Source organism: Oncorhynchus tshawytscha, linkage group LG16, assembly GCF_018296145.1.
Source record: "Oncorhynchus tshawytscha isolate Ot180627B linkage group LG16, Otsh_v2.0, whole genome shotgun sequence".
Lineage (NCBI taxonomy): Eukaryota > Metazoa > Chordata > Actinopteri > Salmoniformes > Salmonidae > Oncorhynchus > Oncorhynchus tshawytscha.
This window is the reverse complement of record NC_056444.1, coordinates 55895729-55916868: the sequence shown is the minus strand read 5'-3', so window position 1 is coordinate 55916868 and position 21140 is coordinate 55895729. Positions and strand designations below refer to the sequence as shown.

Genomic DNA, 21140 nt, shown 5'->3' with positions numbered 1-21140 from the left:
TAAGTCTGTAACATAACAAAATGTGGAAAAAGTCAAGGGGACTGAATACTTCCCGAATGCACTGTATATACTGCTGTCCCTTAACCCAGGGTTTCCCAAACTCTGTCCTGGGGTCCCCCCTGGGTGAACGTTTTGTTTTTTGCCCTTGAACTACACAGCTGATTCGAATAACCAACTCATCATCAAGCTTTGATTATTTGAAACAGCTGTGTAGTGTTAGGGGAAAAAAACTAAATGTGCACCCATGGGGGGGGTTCAGGACTGTGTTTAGGAAATAATGCCTTAACCCACCCATACACACTGCTGTGTCACTATAGCAATACTGACACAAATGGCACAAAGTGGGGATGGGGAGACACAGCATATTGTACCATGGACCAATCAATAATGTACATCTGCATCCGTTCACACAAGTTGCCTTAATCTTTTCACAGCACAATCCGCTTATAAGTTCTGAAATTGAAGAACGATAAAGCTTAGCCTGATCCCAATATCAAGAATTAGATGAGACAGATGAAGTGTACGCAGTGGTATCGATTAAGTCTTCTCTGGGGTTCTTTGATGTTGATCTGAACGCAGTGCTTATTAGAGCAATCATTTCACTAAGCTCACCCAGGGCTCCAGGCTGCCTCCGTATGAGCTCTGAGCAGAAATCCTATATAGATTGCACCAAATTAACACCGTTCTGCTTCATGTCTTCAAAAATATTATTACAAATTCTCTTTTTAGTTTGTTTCTTCATAACCAAGCATGATTCTTTGAAGTGATGTCTAGTTTTGGGAAGCAATGCCCAGTTAACCTGGGAGGCTGGTGAGGGGAGGACGGCTCATAATAATGGCTGGAATGGAAATGGAAACCATGTGTTTGATGTGTTTGATACCATTCCATTTATTCTGTTCCAGTTATTACTCTGAGCCCATCCTCCCCAATTAAGTTGTCACCAGCCACCTTTGCCCGACCAAGAAGGCAGCCATGGTTTTATATGCTTTACTTCATGCTTGGACCCTGATAGTAGTTTAAACTCTTGAAATACTAACTAAAGGGTGTGACCCAAGATAGGCCAGAAATTACCAACCAGAAGTTCTTTGCTGGGTTTGGAAGGGATTATTCTTTAAGAACTTCCAAATTTACAGCACCTGTCCAACTAGAGATATGTTGGTCCTCATACAGACACCACAGTTCACAATAAAAATATCTACACCACCATGGTTGAAGCTCAAGTGTTAGGGAAGGGTCCCTGCAGGTTACAGCCCGTTATTTTCAAATGCAGCATCAGTGTGAAAGAGGAAGAGGACTCAGTTGTGCAGATCTACTTTCCATACTGTCATATCACTGTCACAGCTGAGAAATCTGAGACGCTTCAAAAGGTAACAAAAGCCTATGCAAAATCCTACTGGGGAAAGGGGCGGATCAACTGGCTATTGTCTTGCTGCTCACTTAATATTCTCAGTAGACATCAACAATATGTTGCTTGAAACATATGTAATGGCGAACGGTAACAACAGCGAAATGTAATGGAAAGAGATGGTCAAGTGAGTTTCTTTTACCAAATGAGTTCTGCAGTTAAGAATCCCAGACAGTTGATTGTAATGTTAAAGAGATAATTCAGCAATATTAGCGTTTATTGGCAGTGGCTAGTTTAACAAAAGCAAAGTGTGGATCTCAGTCACACTTTGTGCAGAGACTATTTTCGAGGTAAGGAAACACATATCTAAATATGACATTTCACTGAACTATCCTTTTAAACATGCTGTATTGGCCACAAACCTCTTTAGTTTTATCCATGGCCTTCAGGATGGCGACGTTCAGCTTCTCCAGAGCAGAAAGGACGTTCAGATATTCCCCCAGGTGTGGAGAGAAGTATTCTGGGGGTGGATATACAAAGAGCTGTCAGGTACAATATTGAATATACATAGCCTTTGTAATTTAAAATCCTGTAAAAGACGAGATTAGATTATGGTAAAGGCCTTGAGAGAGCATTTCGACAGCAAACAGTCCATAAAAACAGAGAAGAGTCAGAGAGAAATACCTGAGAGTTTGTCTGTGTCGAGGTTGCTGAGAGGTATGAAAATTGGCAGAGGAAGAAGACGACAAAAACATTAATGGAATCAGGGAAGACCAGAAATCTCATCAAACCACTTGAACCTTTTACTGTAGTGGGCTAAATCAGGATCACACAAGGTATTTCTTGGTAGTCTAAAACAAATCTACTTTGAAACAAAAGTATACACTTCACACACATGGTTATGGGTGTAAACAAAGAAGACACCTATACCATGCCAGATATAGAGTTGATATGTATTCAATTTTGAGATTGGATCCCAATATTACATTTTATATAGATCACAGAAGAATGAAATATAACAAAACCGTTTGACATAGAAACACCGGATTTTCTGCGTGTTTTTTTAAATGTTAATGTTTTTTTAAATGTTAATGTTTATCACTTATGGAATTCTGAAAAAATATGAATAACATTCCACCCATGAGCCACTAGGTCCTTTGACTGCAGGTAAGGACAACAGGTCAAGTCATTTCCATGAGAAAAGCCGCTATTGTTATCCTGTGATACATTCCCTAGAGATACAAAGGAGCAAAAAGAAAGAAAACAAAGGATTGTGTAAAAGTCTATTACATAGTATGTGTATCTTCTTTTATAATGCACACATTGTCTTCAAAGAAAGCCTTATACCTCTACTTTTCCTGACCAACGGTATCAATTACGAGGACATCGTTTGACTACATTGTCTTTCATTTTTCCCCCTCTGTCTTTATATTCTATTGTGTATAAACATGCTGGGGTACAGGTGTACATTTTAGGACACCCTCAGCTTCAAGCTTCACTCCTCACCCCTCCTGGAGCCTTCAATATACTACTAAAAATACCCACTGGGTAAAAACGGGTTCAATCAACATTGTTTCCACGTCATTTTAACAAAATAATTAATTGTGGCGACATTGAGTCAACGTGGAAAACTGATTGGATTTGCAAAAAGTCCTCAACTTTGAACCTAAATCCAATGACAGGTTGACATTTTTTTGTGCCCAGTGGGTACAGATTCTAAGCTCCCTTGATGAAATATTGACACATCCTCATTGAAGTGTAAACGTCCCACCTGTGTGGCAGTGACTGAATAGGATTCCCAGAGGCAAATAAGACGCACTCACTCAGTCTGCTGCCTGTCAATTGAGTAGAACAGCTCCTGCATCTGCTCTGGGGTGAGGATACCGTCGGCAAAGTACGACTGGAACTCCTCCAGGGATAGCTTGCCATCGTCTGAGAGAGGGAAACCAAGGACATATTAACTATCTACTGAAACAGAGAAGACGATAAAGGAGTATTCATGACTCAGTTTGTTCAAGACTCAAGTTACTGGAACTAAATAACTGTGTTGGGTTCTGAGAATAGGAAATACACTTATTCATGTCACTGAGGGAGAGAGGGTAACAGATAACGTTTACATTATGTCAGGATATGTTATTGTTAGCCATCAGGGATCCTATGGGAGGGATCCTCTGGGAGGAGAAGAGACACAGAGCCTTGTGTTGAGTGCAGGGAAGTGATCACATGTGGCAGGCAATGATAAGGGGAGAGAGCCATGGATTAGTGATGGAGGGGGGTCGAGATCAGGTCAGGTCATGTTAAGGGAGAAATAAAAGTTTATGGCCCGTATCATTTAGTGTCCTGCCTAGCAGTAAAGAACAATGTTTGTACCGATGTGTAGGAGGAGACTCAGGAGGAAGGGTTAAATATCAGTGCTTGTGTGAAATGTTGTCTAATGCAGCTGTATTGATCCTCTGGGAAAATAAACTTGGTGAAGCTTTCATAGTGTCCGTAGAGTTTATTTTCTCTGAGAATTAGTACCTAACACTGTCTCAGTGAGTCGAGTGCACTATATAAATTAAGTACAGGAATATCTTTCTTCACGCCTGGCTTTCTCAATTAAGTGATAATGCCCAAGAAGCTGGTGTTTGGAGGATATATTTGCATGGGTATTTGTCTCGGGCCAACAAACTGTACCAATATATCCGACAAACACCAGCTTTGAGGGGATTATCACTTAATTGAGATAATGCCAGGCGTGAATAAAGAGCATTATCACTTTTATACAATGGGTTATGAACATATTCAAATAATGACTGACATATTTTCTTTAAAAACTTTATTTTGATGGAATTATTCATGCTATTTCAACCTTCCTCGAGATATAGTCCCGACACAAATCTAGGGTTGCTACCCAAGCCAGCTGGTCGTTACGTATTTTTATTCTAAATCTATGGACACGACACAGTCGTACATTCTAAGTGTTCCGTTGCCATGATGGCTGGCAACGTTGTTATCCCTTGCTTGCTAGCTAGCTAACTTTGACTAATACAGTCATGTCAAACAGTGAAGCCAGAATAACAGCAAAGTAGCTGCATTAGCATTTGTTTAAGCTGTTTTCTTGTGATTTCTTTTAGGATACATCCATAAAAATGAGCTAATGAGCAAATTTCGCCTGGCATAGAACATTTAGAAAGCCAACAACACAGCTAACACAATCACTTCAAACTGAAGCTGGAATGACAGCAAACTAGCTGCATTTCTTTTTTTATATTGACATTTCTTTGTAAATCAATACAAATGATGCTGATTCATGAGTTCATTACCATAAGACAGCTGGAGTTCAAATTTCAATATTGAAACAATGTTGCAAATGTCGGAGAGACAGACAGCAAGGTTTGTACAAATCTCCACTGTTGAAAACTAAATGTTAGTCTAAAAGAAATGGGAGATAATGTCTAGATGCTTTTTACAGTGTAGATCTATATAGTATATCAATTGCCTGTCTGAGCTGATGAGACAGCGGGATGGAACAGAGTAAATAGGCATTTCAACGTCATAGATTTAGTCGGGGGTAACGTGTGGAATAGACATCGTCTGAAATGCGGTTTTAACCAATCAGCATCCAGGATTAGACCCACCCGTTGTATAAATTCCAATTATTTCACATAACTCCCTATGCTGAAACAAAATATTCAGAAGACAAAACCACTGTTGTCAATGGCAACCCTATCTCAAGGCAATATTTGATTCGAAGAGTTTTCCCTCTTGAAACTGAAGTATGCAGAATTCAGATTCTTTGTCTTCCCCTTTCTTACTTTACAGTACATCAGTGTCTCTCATCTTCTCCAATGATATGGAAGGAATAACTTGATCATCAATTTAATTATGATTTACATTTGACAATCCCTTTGATTCTCTTCATCTTCTAATATTTCAACATTCTCTTAAAGTGTAAAGACCGACGCTGGGGTCGAGAAGCAGGTACGGGGAGTTGACATTTAATGAGGAACAGACAAAGAGCAAGACAGGAACAGCGTCAGCACACAACGACAAACGACAATCAATGTAGCAACGGGGAACAGAGATGAGGAACTAACAAATATAGGGGAGGTAATAAACAGGTGAGTCCAATAATACGCTGATACGCGTGACGGGGGAAGACAGGTGTGCGTAATGCTGGGGAGCCTGGCACTTTTGAGTGCCAAGGAGGGGAAGTGTGAACAGGCGTGACATATAGTCTTAAAGAGGTTGTTCACATTTATTGCCTGTCAAAATCAAATAAATGTAAAAAAGTGAGCTATCCCTTTAAGGTAATGAATATGCAGCCATGTAACCATGTCACAAACATTTGTCTGTAAAACAAAGTTAAGTACAGTGTATTCCTATGGTAAGTCATGCTGGTGGCTCTGCAGAGAGCCTGTGGAGGCCCTGGGGGACAGGCAGGCAGAGTGTGGGGTGATTAGAGTGGTCCGGGCTCACTGACAGGCTGACTGTGGATTAATGAGATCTATCCCAGCTCTGCTCCACAAACCCCGACTACCACTAGAGACTGAGCTATGAGAGAGATAGAGATCCACCAGTCAACAGACATCAGACAGCTAGGCCTACAGTAAATAATTACATATGTGAGGAAATTTGCAATCATTCTGGCCTAATGCCATGTCATGAATTTAATTCATGAGGGCAAGTCATTTTAAGCAACCATAATGTCATCCAAGTGGGCTTCATTTATGAAATTATATTGTTCATCTTAATTTCTTATGCACGACAACATTTGAAAATGCTGCTTTTAGAGCATATGAGGATGAAAGATATTTTAGCTCTGGGAGAGGAAAAAGGTTTGACACAACTCCTACTAGAATTTTTAATCTGGCTTGACCTCAAATGGTAAGAATAAAGTAACGGACAAATAAAGGACCAAAGCAATTTCTTCAAACTTCCTTAGTATTCCAAACGCAAAGCCTGCTCTATTTCATTCATAGATGTACAGTAACTGCTTAGGGAGAATGCTAAAGTAGTTTTACTACTATATGCTTCAATCTCTTTGTTCTAGTTTCACACCCAATTACATACCTAAATGTGTAATCAGACAACATAATCCAGATTGCACAATATCCAAGCATGTTCCCAATAGTGATGGGCTATACTGCTAGCATGATTAGGTGACGACTACTGTTATTTCTCCCTCAAATCAAGTCGGCCAAGCTACACTGCACATTTTAGGTTTACTGTCCCATCACCAAGGGTAGTGAAGAAGAAAAAAACTATTCAGTGCTTGGAAGTGGAAGTAAAATGTGTTTGTACTCACTTTAAATATACTGTACATTACCAGTGTTCATATTTGAAAATGAATAATCTAAAAGAGGCACCAGTACTGTTACAGAAGCAGAAGAACATTAGTGGTGCCCATACTCTGTACCGGTGTGGACCGGGCCAAGTTAGGCACTGCCCATATTTCATTCTGCCAGGTTTCTGCTAACTGACCAAACAAGCTTTTTGAGAACAACAGCCATCACTCATCTGTCAGAAAGTGAATTGTGATTATTATTGATAATAATAATAATAATATTATTATCCTTTTCATTATACAGATAATTTCAAAGATGTAAAAAAAATTTTTTTTTTTTTTAAAAAGCACATGTAGTTCTTGGGCTGTCCAGGTTACATCCAACTCTGGTGGGCTGCACAAAGGTCTAGCCTGGCTCCAACAGTCTCCTGAAAGTCAATCAAAAAGAGCCTTCACTTTCCATCCTAAGCCCCCTCCCCACCACGCCATTCTCAGCTCCTCTGATGCCCTGAAGCAGGCTTGAGTAGGGGGGAATCAGTGGTCGCATCCAGCAGTAAAATCATCAGGCCACCCCATGTCATTCCCAGCTTCTCTGCCGACTTCATGGGTAGATACACCTCAAATGGTTGAAGCCTGTGCCCATTTGATTTTGCTAGGGGGTACACATCAATAGTTGGGATAGTCCTTCCTGGAGTGAGCGATGCACTCAAAATTACAACAATCCTCTGTGTTCTACAAGCATGTGCCATCTCCAGTTTCAAATAAAAACAAACGCTAGCTAGAATTGTCAATATTGTACTGTATTCAATATACCGTTGAATCAATATATAAATAATCAATCATTACTAAGCTAACAAAATAAAAAGAATATTCAATATTTTTTTAACAAAAAAACACAGTAAAACAGTCAAATATTTACACATTTACAGGAGCTCTCTGCCTAGCTGGCCTCACGGCACCATGGCAACCTATAATAGTAAGGAATAAATTAATTACATTTACTTTCCTTCAAAACATTTTGTGGCTGAAAAGTTTATATTAAACCACTGCTGGTAAGAGTTCCTGGAGAGCTATCCTCCTGAAGGTTTTCACTCCAACCCCAGTTGCAATTTACCTGATTCAGCTTATTAACCAGCTAACTATTAGAATCAGGTGTGCTAGATTAGGGTTGGAGTGAAAACCTACAGGAAGGTAGCTCTACAGGAACAGGGTTGGAAAGCCCTGGCATAAATCAAAGCAATCCCCACTACAACACTGTGTCTCTAACCAAATCCTACTAGAAACATATTTCTTTGAGGGTCTGCTAAAGTAAGGCAGACAAAAACGGATTCTCAGAGTCTGGACCAAAGCAGCACATTCAATAATTCATAAGCCCCATCACCAGCCTAGTTTTAAGAGGACACTGGATATATGAGTATCATAGCCAGAAAGCTTAAAGCATCTCATGTCCCAGTATACTCAAACTGTCAACTGGAATTGGTGGCATTGGCAACTCAATTGTCCTTCCTTCACCAACTGATCAGCGACCATCATGAAAAAGCTGCACTAATCCATCCTTATTAGTTAATTAACAATGTCTCCAATAAGAATCCATTATAAAGATGAGTCATATTTACATGAAGAGGTCCTATAGGCTAGTCATTTTCCATAGTTTCAATGTCCAGTATAAATGTTGGTTCCATAAAATACTCACAACCCTTTAAAATGATGCATGTATTGTAATCTATGAAGAAAGACAAGCATGTGTAGTTCATCTTGAACCTTTATTGGAAAATAGAAATCGGAAAGGTAATCTACAGAGTAATAACTACTAACATGCCATTATAGTTTTTTTTAATACAGTGAATGCATTTGTGATAAACAATACAACCAAAATCACTGATCACTTGCCTAAAGTTTGAACGTTCAACTTTGGTCACAAGCTATCTAGTCACCAACGGTTAAACTGCTGAATGACTCATTGAGTCTTCTCCAATAGAAAATTATACATTTTAGGTAGCTTGGCCACTGTGAGTTTTGTGAGCAACCCATACTAGATTGTCACCTCTTTCTCAGAGACCACTGATACAGGGAAGTTTCCCAACTCTGTGGAGGTAGAGGAGGGGCTGCACAATCCCAAAAATCATAGTGATGGAGTCAGAAATAGCGAATGAAAAAAGTCGCACAGCCTCATCGAGGACATTGTACAAAGTCATAATTACCATCTCAGGGAGGTAATTCACCATCATAGCCACCAGGATAATCCAAATGATCTTAAATGCCCTCATCTTCATGCTGTTTGTCCTCTCCCTCTCTCTGTCCCTGTCTCCCAGCCTAGGCTGTTTCAGAGCCCTGACAACTGACAGGCAGCAGAATGATACCACAAACATCAGGATGAGGTCCTGAACCAAGATAGCATAGTTGAATAGGCTTGTGAGTAAAGACAATTTAAGCGGAACCATACAGAACAAAGAGGACCCAAGCACAATCAGCCAGGCAACACCACAACACCCCACCCTGTATCTGAGGGGTTTGTATTTCAGGAAGAAAACAGGTCGGACCACAGCCAGGTAGCGCTCCACACAGATGCAGCATTGAAACAGAGGTCGGCCAGTGTGCAATAAACCAATTGAAAATACCTCAATATATGTAACTGCAGTTGTTTGGATGAGCTTGCAGAGAAATATGACAAGAGAAAACAGGCAGTAGAGGATTTCAGACACGGTCAGGTTGAGAGTGAAGAACTGTGAGGCCATCGTTCCTCCCGCTCCGGTCACTATTAGCCACAGGACACACACATTGGTGGGGAGACCCAGGATGATGTTGATTGCACAGGAGGCAGTATAGATGTGTTCTAAACGATCAGCTACTGAAGAGCTGTTTGTCTTTGAGATATTCATGTCTTCCCCTTCTGTACTGGTGTGTGAGCGTCGATATTCTTCAACGATAAAGAGTTGTCATTCTGATTATTTCCTGTTGCAACAGCACAGTAAATCAGACAATCAAATTAACCAGGGTTCAATTCCATGTGAAGTCAGTCAATTCAAGACATGCATCAATATTGGCACAACATGATATGTGTTACTTTCACTCAATAACTACATTTACATGCACACAACTATTGTGAATACTCAAATTAATGTAACAGTTTGATTAAAATGTTTACATGCTTTTGCAAGAAGAACGATCTCCTTAATAATCCTGTTTGCATGAAGACATCTGATAATCAGGCTACCTGATGGGACTGAAAAATACAGAAAATCATCAAAATAAACGTTCTATCACAGCGACCGTTTCCAATTTGTTGTTGCTAACTATAGCTAGTGGCTAGGTGACTAACACTAATGTTAGCTAGGTTGCTAATGTTAGCTAGGCTAGGGGTTAAGGTTAGGAGTTAGGTTAAAGGGTTAAGGTTAGGGTTAACTAACATGTTAAGTGCTTGTAAAGTAGCTAAAAAGTTGTAATTAGGTTGACTAATTAGCTAAAATTGTCCATGATGACATTCAAACACACAACCTTTGGGTTGCTTGCTAGACATTCCTATACCCACCCATCCATCCTGACCTGCCACTCGCCTTTTGTTTTTGCCTTAAATAACCTTCTGCCTTAGTGTCCAAATGTAACATATCATACTAATTTGAGTGTCCTTAAATGTACATTTACTATGTTACGTCCTAGTCTATGAGACCAGGTTGAATGCACAGCAGGAACTCTGATTAAGGTGTTTACATGTCCTATTATTCGAACGATTGATAAACAAATCTAGGTGCTGTAATCGCTGTATGCTTACTTTGATTATGACCTCACGCCGATTAAGATAATCAGAATAAGGCGTTTACATGACTAATGCCATACTCAGCCTATCCCTGCCATAATCAGTTTAATATCAAATTATTAGTGCACATCTATTGAAATGAATCAATTCAACAAATATTGCACTGTTTCTCATTGTTTCTCACATTAAAAAAACTAAGTCAGAGCCAAAATGAACAAACCTGAATGGATGAAGTTCTCTTCTTCTCTGGAAAGAGGCTTGAGGACAGACAACACACCCTCACCCACACACTGACTTATACCCACAACCATGACCTCACCCACACACCTGTAAATTGATACTGCCCATCAACTCATGTGATGGACAACATACACCTGGTATGCAAATGCATCCATTGGCTATGACAACACTTAGTGACATTAAGTATGATTCAAGAGAATATGCCGTGCCGTGTGGAATGTGTTATGGATACTGGGCCCCGACCAGAGTTTCTGCCTGTCCAGGTCATATGAAGTTAATCCTTTAATACATTTTATATAGCAACTTATAATTTGAAAGATATCTTCCAACCAAAATACAACCTTAGTTTATTTCTCCACTTACCATGGCTGTAGTTGAATCCCCAATACTTTTTTTAAATAGATTTTTATTTCAAACATAAATTATATTTGATAGTCATGTTGTGTGTTGTCAGTATCACCATAGAGTCCCATTCATCCTGAAAACACCTTTAAAAAAACACAGCAATACAACTAATCACTTTCAGATTTTAAGGTTTTTAAGTGTTTTTCTATGTACTGAGATAGAAAGTCATGAGTGAGAGGGGTAGACATAGATATGAAGTCGCAGGCAGTGGTTGAACCCATACCATAAGGGGCAATGTGTGGTCCAGAGGCAGCAGCACTACACTAGACCACTAGACCAGACTCCGACAGAGAATTTAATGTTTTGATGTATCATAAAACAATTCAAAAGTGGATTAAACAGCAATAAAGTAAAATACCTAAGTAAGCAAAAATACATATCCATACACTGTCGTAGGGATTTGACCACAGGCAAGTACAATAAGTGAACAAATGTATGTAAGTTTGTATTTAAGGGCATTGTCATTTCATTAGACATCTATTTTTATGCTCATAAGTGGATTTTTCATGCAAATATGCACAAGTATTTCAAGTTAGGATTTGTCCATAGCTAAGTCTCTCTCTTTGTCTTCAGACTCGATAATATGTGTCTCAAATGGCAAGTCCCTACATAGTGCACTAGTTTTGACCAAAATAACTGCACTATATATAGGGACTAAGGTGCCATTTGGGTCAGAACCTAGGAAACATGCCAGAGTTATGGCCTCCATTGGCCCTCAGTTGGCCCTCAGAAAATCATGTCTAAGGCACTTAAGGCATTTCGTTAAAGCCCTTCATTTGATGAGCAGATCACTTTAACTGTTCACTTTATCATAGCCCAATTTAATTATCCTGAAAAAGTGGATCTCATCCTGTTTAAACACATTATGATATTGCATTGGATCAAACCGAGAAAATGGCGGATCGTTGAGCTCCTTAAGAAAGTCCATTATTCATTACAATAGCATAGGGAGAAGGACTTGCTATGGCAAGTAGCCAGCTTTCATAATGCGGTAAATCTGCAGTGCTCACGGCGTATCATGGCGGCCCACTTAGTGTTGCTCAGAAGCATACATTTTCCTCCAGGGTGCGCGGCTCAGCGAGTTAGATGAAAACCATGGAAGGCTTCTTTTTTTTTTACTGCAAATTGAAGATAACTAGTGCAAAACACACACACACACTCAAGTTCTGTTTTCACAGCAAAGTGAAAAAAGCAACTCATTTATGTTTTTTCGGGAGGATAAAAATCCAGGTTGTTAACGAGCTAGACAGCATCCGACATGTTAATGTTAAACTTTTAGGCTCATTATTGTTATTATTATTATTTAGTTCACCACTTGCTACAAGATGCTGCTCTTCTGTTATCCTACAGAGCCAAAGAGTCACTCTCTGGCAGAGACGGGTCAAATCTATAATAAGGAAAGAGTCCGTCTTTTCTCCTGGACGTCAGTATTGTACATTCTCTGCATCTCCTATACACAACAGCCCATCTCACTGACCAGCAAAAGGGCATATTTTAGGGCTGCATGTCTTGAATGACATGATCGACCAATGGGTTTGTTTCTGTGATTCCTCGCATCCTATTTGCCTCCTTCTGTCCATATTGGAGGAGAAGATCCAAGGTCCCTCAGCCCCAAATGCTGTAATGCATTTTGAGAAGGAGGCGAGGAGAGCCGTTGCGAGGAATCCAGGAGTGTCCTTGGATGACCTTTGCTCAAGGGAGTATGTATTGCATCATTAACACTCTGTTATATAACAACGCTCTCCAGCTAAAGCTGTCCTGCGTTCATACATGCATTAATCACCATCCTTATTACATTTCACATCCCATTACGCTCTAATGCGAGGCATGAATAAAACATGAGAAGGAAACACAAATGCCTATTTGTCACTGTAATTTCCCAAAGCCAAACGTTTCAATGTGTTTTTCCCCGTGGAGTTTAGGGACGGCACTCACTTAAAGACTTTATGTTTGAATCACAAATAAATCAAGTTAAAACAAATCTAAAACCAGAGAAACCATTTTGTTTAAAGGTGTTGGAACATGGATGCTATAGTCTAGTATGCTATTGGGTTGTGCTGCATTTCACTCAATAACATTTTCAGGTCTATTTCTGGTGTTTTTCCAACCATGTTTCTTTTTTCCATGTTTGCACAAGATATGACAAAGCAAGAGCAAATGATCTGTCTGGGGTTTTCCGATAACAGGTCAAATCTCAAACAATACAGACCAAAAAACACTGACAATTTATACAACAGACTACATGCCTGACTTGAGCATTGAGCATTGCATTGTGGATAGGCTCAGTCAAGGGGATCCACCGAATCTCTGAATCTCCACAAGGCCTGCCCTGTCAATCCTCATGTTTCATATATAAAACCGACCGCCCCTTTGCCATCGCTGCAAGATTTTGCTCCTAAGTTTGAGAAAGATATCAGCAAAGTAGATAGATAAGGCTCTGCTGCTTTTGTATCTGATGAACAAGAATGAACATTACCCGATGAACATTACCCTAGGCTTTAGATTTTAATCTAACCAGTCTCTCAAAATGAAGTTATCCCACAGTCCCTCATTTTCTGTGCCTACAATAAACTAAAATTGCTCCTTTAAGATCGAGAGCCCCAAACAATGAAGGATGTTTTTAATGATTGGTAATATCAAGAAGAGCGTTAGACTACAGTCACCAGACTGGTCTCATAGATTAGATGTAACATACTGTAGTAACCGTAAACCTGGGACAATCAAATTAGTATGATATGTTACTTTTGGTATGGTTACATAAGAGAAGGTTACTTAAGGAAAAAACTAAAGGAGGGTGCTACTTTGCAACTACTTAGCTAACTCTTCCCCTAACCTTAATTTAACCTAATTCCTAACCCGAACCTTCACCCTAACCTTAACCCTTTAACCTAACCCTAACCCTAACCTTAACCCTGGCCTTAACTGTAACCCTCACCTTAACCCATAAACCCTAGCCTAGCTACAGTTGGACACCAAGCTAACGTTAGCCACAAGAAATTGGATTTCGTAACATATCATACGAAATGGATGATGGACATCAACAAATTAATACATACATATGAAACGTAACATATCATACTAAATGGAGAGTCTCGGATTTACAGAATAATACCAAATGCTCTGAGACCACGTTGCAGACATATACAGTTTTTGCAAGGAGGCCATTTGAAAAACCATGAAAGCAAATCCTTTGTGTGACCATCTTATTAATAGCATAAATCGTACTCACCATTTTTGTCTGCACGGCGAAATATCTGGAAATGAAAAAACAACAAACATTAAATCAAACAATCGACATAATGTTTAAAGCAAATATCAACACGGTGAAACATGCAGTAAAAGTGGCACAAAAAATCTGGAAAACTGCATTGTGTGGATAATTATACACAAAATATAAGGGTGAGATTGTACCTTGACAAATAAACCAGGATGGAAAAGAACTGTGAGGCACGTTAAGGAAGATAATGTATGTATGATTCATAGACCATGTATAATATCATGATACATGTTTTGGTATGCTGCATTTGTGCACAAGAAAACATTAAAGATTAACTATAATTTCTGCAAACATTTTTTTTATATCTGAGAGAGAGATGTCATCTCAGGAAATGATGATGTTAAATGTTTAGCAGGATGCAACTCTGGATGAAAGTTGGTCATTTGCTAGGCAAATGATTCTTGGTCATTTGAGGAACATTGGTCTTTTACCAGGCAACTGTAATGGCTGTTGGTGGAATAAGGTGAGGACCAAGGTGCAGCGTCGTACGTGTTCATGTTTCTTTATTGACACTGAACACTAAATACAAAAATAACAAAGGGAATAACCGAAACAGTCCTGAAAGGTGAAAAACACTAAACAGAAAACATAGAAAATGAACATAGTATGCCCACCCTAGTCATACCCAGGCCTAACCAAAATAGAGAATAAAAACCTATCTATGGCCAGGGCGTGACAGCAACACTGTAATCGAGCTGTTCCGGAAAGGTTGCCTAAGCACTCAACCTGGTCTCAGAGCAAAACATATTAGATTTGACTCAAATCTGTGCCATTCCATTTAGTATGATATGCACTTTACGTTTGGTTACATTACATTGCCCTACCAATGTAATAGCAGTCGTACAATATGATATGAATTGTAGGATGTATAGTATCCAACGTCTTGATCGCACCAGTTTGCTTTGACACATTTAGTATGATATATTACGTTCGACTGCTTTAGTATGATATATTAAGTTCGACTGATTTAGTGTGATATATTACGTTCAACTGATTTAGCATAATATATGACATTTCACTGCTTTAGTATGATATATGACATTTGACTGCTTTAGTATGATATATTACATTTGACTGTTGTAGTATGATATGCTACGTTAGGTTTTGGGTTAGGAGTTAAAGGGCTAGTTTACATGCTAAGTATTTGTAAAGCATTTCCAAAGTTGCTAAAGTTGTCCGTGATGAGATTCAACCTTTGGGTTGCTAGACATTTGCGTTATGCACCTACCCATCCACCCAGACCAACCACCCTTCTTTTTGTTTTCACCATTAAGTAACCTATTGTCATACCAAACGTAACATATCATATTAATTAGAGTGTCCAGGATTTATGTCGGCCAATGTAACTTAACCTAAAGTAAAGTAAAAAAATGATACTAAATGGAGTGGCGCTGATTTTGTCAAATACAATACTTTTCACTCTGAGACCAGGCTGAAGCACCGCAGGGAACATATTTGCACAAATGAGGGCCGAATGTTGTGTTTGCACTTCTGGTCCAATCAGGCCCTTCATCAAGTGTTACACTAGTGACACTTTGTACAATTAAATCAGCTCTATAGCCATTGAAACTCCTATGTGTATTTAAGTCAGAGCAAAATCCACTAAAAGACCTAGAGTCCTGTCACGCCCTGGCCTTAGTTATCTTTGTTTTCTTTATTATTTTGGTTAGGTCAGGGTGTGACATGGGGGATTTATGTGTTTTGTCTGGTCTAGGGGTTTTGTATGTTTATGGGGCGGTTTCCTGTCTCGGTCGTTTTGTATGTCTATGGTTGCCTCGATTGGTTCTCAATTAGAGGCAGCTGTCTATCGTTGTCTCTGATTGGGAACCATATTTAGGCAGCCATATTCTGTGGGTACTTTGTGGGTGATTGTCTTCTGTCTTTGTGTCATTGCACCAGATAGGACTGTTTTGGGTTTTCACTTTTGTTGTTTGTGTATTTTGTATGTTCTTGTTTATCATCAATATTAAAGATGTTGAACACTAACCACGCTGCATTTTGGTCCTCCTCTCCTTCGACGGAAGAAAGCCGTTACAAGTCCAATGGTTGGCTGAGTGCAGTATTGAGCTTTGCACACAGGTTCATAATGGCTACCTATCAAACGCACTCGGCTGTGGAGCCAAGACATGCACCGCTGGGTGTCCATTTAAAACAACAGTATACCTTCATTCAAGTGAGATCTACTGAGCATCCCATAGTAAATAACTGTCTCAGAAAACACCTAAGACCAGCTCCTTAACTCCCAACATTGTTCAACTCTAGCTTAATGGATGGTACCCACTGGGCACACACTGGTTGAATCAATGTTGTTTCCACATTTTAATGAAATGACTGAACCAATGTGGAATAAACATTGAATTGAAGGCTGTGCCCAGTGGGTAAGTTCTAATGGTTGATATGTCCTGCTAGCTATTTTGGGGTGCCTATAAAGAATATGTCAAACTCATTCTGTGGAGGGCTGAGTGTCTGTGGTTTTTGATCCACCCTTGTACTTGATTGATAAATTAAGGCCACTCATTAGTAAGGAACTCCCCTCACCTGTTGGTCTAGGTCTTAATTGAAAGGATAAACCAAAAACCCACAGACACTCGGCCCTCTGTGTAATGAGTTTGACACCCCTGCTATAAGAGTTGAGTTTAATTTCAATTCAGTCCATTCAGGAAGTAAACTGAAATTCCAAATCCAATTGCCATTGCTTTTCAATGAGGAGTATTGTAATTGTAAGTAGAATTTCAGTTTGCTTCATGACTTGAAGTGGAGTTGACCCCAACCCTGGTACATATCTATGTAAATTACATCTGAACTGTCCTATAAAAGGTTGTCTAAGCATCTCACAGTGCAGGTCTCAGAAACCTCCTGCGGACATTTTTGTCCATGTCATGAGGGGCTGATATGCTATCTACCAACTGACCCTCAGACATTCCACATGGTGACAAACTGTGAGCCTGTCCTGCTGATTCTTATCCAGGTCAACAGATTATACCCCAATTTAGGGTTTTAACCACTCACACAACATGAGTCCTTCAGATGGAAATATTAAGCTCCAAACGAAAATTGTGTTGTGCAACATGTCTTGAAGCTTGTTTATCATAAACTCTTACTAGCCTACTCAGCAAAATTTAGTGAGCCAACCTGGAAACCTTCAGCGCAATGTGCATCACCGCCAATAAAATCATAGAGAGAGGCAGAGGAAAATATTCATTCCGTATTGCGGAAGTTCAGAGTTACAGCGTGATTGAAATTTAAGTGCAATGTCTCAGAGTTTGTGGAGGCTGCATTTCAGGTAAATGCTGCATGTCGGCTCAATCAGAAAGACCTTTAAATTTTCATCACGCAACCTGTAACACTTCAGCGACAGAGATTGAATAGAACCCCTTAATCAAGTCAAATGAGTCCTTTCTGAGAGTGCAGAGTCGTTCCCTCATTAAATCAGAGGGAAAACTAAATGAGGGGGAAAACAACCACTGTAAGCATCAGGCATAAAAGAGTTCCCACATTCACTGTGCCGTTCAACTGAACTATTGTTCTGCCAATTGCACGTAGGGGAGGGGATCATACACAGATGCATGAACGCTTACACGTAGAAGTACAAAGGCTTACACACTGAAGAAGGCTCTTTACTGTAGCCAAAATGTCTGTATACAATCCCATCCCCATGTGCAGTGAAAATCGTTTTAAACATGGAAAAATGAATAAACTCTTTGCTACATCTTTCATATGCAGACCTAGCCTACAGTACTATTTATCTTTAACATATTCATACTTACTGGTTTTTACACACCTACTAATCCTGTTCACTTTTGATTAGACATTAATTATCCTCATTAGCGGAACTCTAAGCCCCAATGTATTGGATAGTCCCGTATCGATTGTCTCTAGTCTACATGTTTAAACGTTCAACAAACTATCAAATGCAACTCTAATGCGATGCAGTAAATAGCTTGCTAGTGTTAAGGTTGAAGCAGCAAAATGTGACAACTGTGAAAGAGTTGTGAAGACGTTCACTATGCACTTTGAACTTATTGCCCACAAACCCTAAGATATCATTAACGCCCTGCCACGGTAGGCTATTTGTTGTGCTTGGTTTTATTATTTTACTCTTACTGTTGCTGTCATGACAAAAATATTGTTGTTTTCTGTTCTGGATATAGACTGAGGCGTGACTCAGAACTTGCTTCTCCTTTGTGGACATCGCATTAAATCTCTGGTTGTCGATCTCTTCTTTGGTTCAACACACACTGTAGACTCCACACAAATTTCCTGGATCAATCCATTTCCAACAGACTTGGGCGTTACCGGCAGCCAGATTGTAAACATCTCCTGAGGTGGTGACAGAATATCCAGACCACATAAACTGAGGTGAGACAGTTTTGCCTTTTGCATTACTGTGATGGTTTTTTCGGCTTCAACTTCTTAATCTAGCTGGAAAACAATACATGTGTTGATAAAGCAATAACAGCATGTGTCATTCAAGTGAATTGTTAGTTCTGCCAACTGTGCTTTAAATGGTTTGGTCTTCGTCAAGCTGGAGAACATTAAATTAGCAACCCTGTCGGGTTTATATGGTTAGACGACAAGCACAGATGTTCTATGTATGTAAACTGCTCAATGTACACTCATTAGGATACAGTACTGCAGGATAGATGAACATCCACTACCCACCCATAGAGAAGGCCTTTAGGAAATGTTGCTTCTTTTTGGAGATGCCGTCTCATACATTACAGTGGACTCACTGAATGCGAGTCGATTGCATTTCGTCCTTTAATGTGCACTTATCATTGGTTACTTACAGTGTCATCTTCTCTTCATCATATGCTCATTACGTAATAGCCTACCTTTAGGCTAACAATTAAAATGCACACGCAAAAGTCCTCCATTACTGCACTTACTGCTCCTGTTATTGGCCAATTACCTGCCTCAATGAAATGTGGAAAATGCTCATCTTTCTATCCGATTGGAGGGATATCTGGCTGAGGCAACAAGACAGTGATGCTGTTGAGGGTCATTGGTTACTTACAGTGTCATCTTCTCTTCATCATATGCTTATTACGTAATAGCCTACCTTTAGGCTAACAATTAAAATGCATGCGCAAAAGTCCTCCATTGATTACAATATCATGCCTTTCACTCATTATAGGTGTATTTATTATGTAATAGCCTTCCTAAAGGCAAATATAGAATCAAAATGCAAATGCAAAAGCTCTCCATCACCTAATTTATTGAAATCATATTTTATTAAGAATTTTCTGTTACTAACCAGAACAGTGTATGCTAAATTCCCCTTAGCATGAACTCTATAAAGAGATTGAGCTGGTTTTACTGCGGAAAAGGGACATGAGGGCAATGGTGTACTGTAGGCTGGCTATTATGTACATGATTCATGACCAATAATTCTTGCTACAGGCCTATCAGAACAGGCGACTCATTTAGATCATTAGTAACATTAATAATGAGCATTTTTATAATGCTGGGGCAAGCATGACCAATCCAAGCAAAAGTCTGGGCAAGATGCCTCAACAGACCATTGTCAATCTAGGACAAGTTAATGGTAGTAAAATACCAACACTTCAGACATGCAAGGTTTCCATAGTCCTCCTCATTCCTGTGATCTACTATAAAAACATATCACATACATTTCTTTTTTTTTTAAACGACAAAAAGGAAAACTAAACAAAGAAAAAAAACATTCTGTCAACGATGATCTTGAATTAGTGAATTGGCTAATATTTTATTCATTCATTATTTAATGTATTCCTTTGATCATCCATTCATTCATTCTACCACCAATGTCATGACCCTTATGACCATGTGAGATCCAACGGTAGGCAAAATGATATGCTATATATATACATAACAGAGCCTATAGCCGTTTTTTGTTATGGGTCATAAATAACACATCGAGCAGATGTGTTAATTAGATGTGAGATTTCGTGGTATTGTTAACATCAGATGATTTTCACACACTAATGATCTTTAAACACCCCTCACCTTGTTATCATATAATAACATGCAAGAGTGCAATAAAGGCAATTTAAAATCATTATTGCATTATTTGATATAATGTCTAATGTCTTTTTTTTTGGTTCAACAGATTAAAGGTAGCCCTAGATTAAAATAGACTACTTGAATATGTCGACCTGGAGCATCTTTGAACGCTTTGACAGCTGCCTGGCGTATAATATCAAAGTGCATAATGACCACATTATGCACTTTGACCACATGATAACAAATTATGTCAAATGATGCGACATACTCAGTAAAAACGCTTCCATTTTTTTATATTGACGATGGATGCAGACTGGGATACTTACATCTTGAAAGATAGAGATTCCTTGATTTTGGTTCTTCTGCTGGAGCTGCTGCTGTTTCCTGTGGTGGTCATGTTTCGCAGACTGAAGACATATGGTGATCATTTCTGTGCATGCCAGCATCTTGAAAATATTTTTGGATGCAATGTATTAACTCTGAATGAATGACAATCCTTGGTCCTGGTTATGATGTCCGTGGTCTATCCTCTGATGCTGCTCATATGACGATAGGCTACCGCCTCGCTTTCTGTTCGAGGAGGCTGCTCTCCAGTTTGCACATCAATTTGATTTGACAACATAAGAAACTCCGGCCCCGCCTTTCCACTGTCACGAGCGAATTGCTATTGATGAAAAGATATGTAGAATGCACCATCTGCCGGCGAGCTCTTGTGTAGCTTACAGTTTTTAAGGCCATGCCACCCAACCTGTCTAATTAACGAGAGCTTTTGGTTATGATGATCGTAGAAATACATTATATTACCACATCTATATAATTACATAAAAGTGTTATATTTAATTGTATGATACTGATGTGTGTGAGT

At 39.3% G+C, this 21140-nt stretch overlaps 1 protein-coding gene across 1 annotated transcript in view; it reads right to left on the bottom strand.

The window, feature by feature from the left end:
• LOC112215960 (N-terminal EF-hand calcium-binding protein 1) overlaps positions 1-20884 on the bottom strand; it is a 34959-nt gene extending 14075 nt beyond the window's left edge. The window contains exons 1-5 of the mRNA XM_024375490.2: positions 20602-20884; positions 14243-14267; positions 3169-3277; positions 2030-2055; positions 1768-1865 (exon numbers count right to left, since the gene is read on the bottom strand). Coding sequence (XP_024231258.1) covers positions 1768-1865; positions 2030-2055; positions 3169-3277; positions 14243-14267; positions 20602-20721 — 378 coding nt within the window. The 5' untranslated portion in view covers positions 20722-20884. The remainder of the gene's footprint in view (positions 1-1767; positions 1866-2029; positions 2056-3168; positions 3278-14242; positions 14268-20601) is intronic.
• Between the last annotated feature and the right edge of the window lie 256 nt (positions 20885-21140).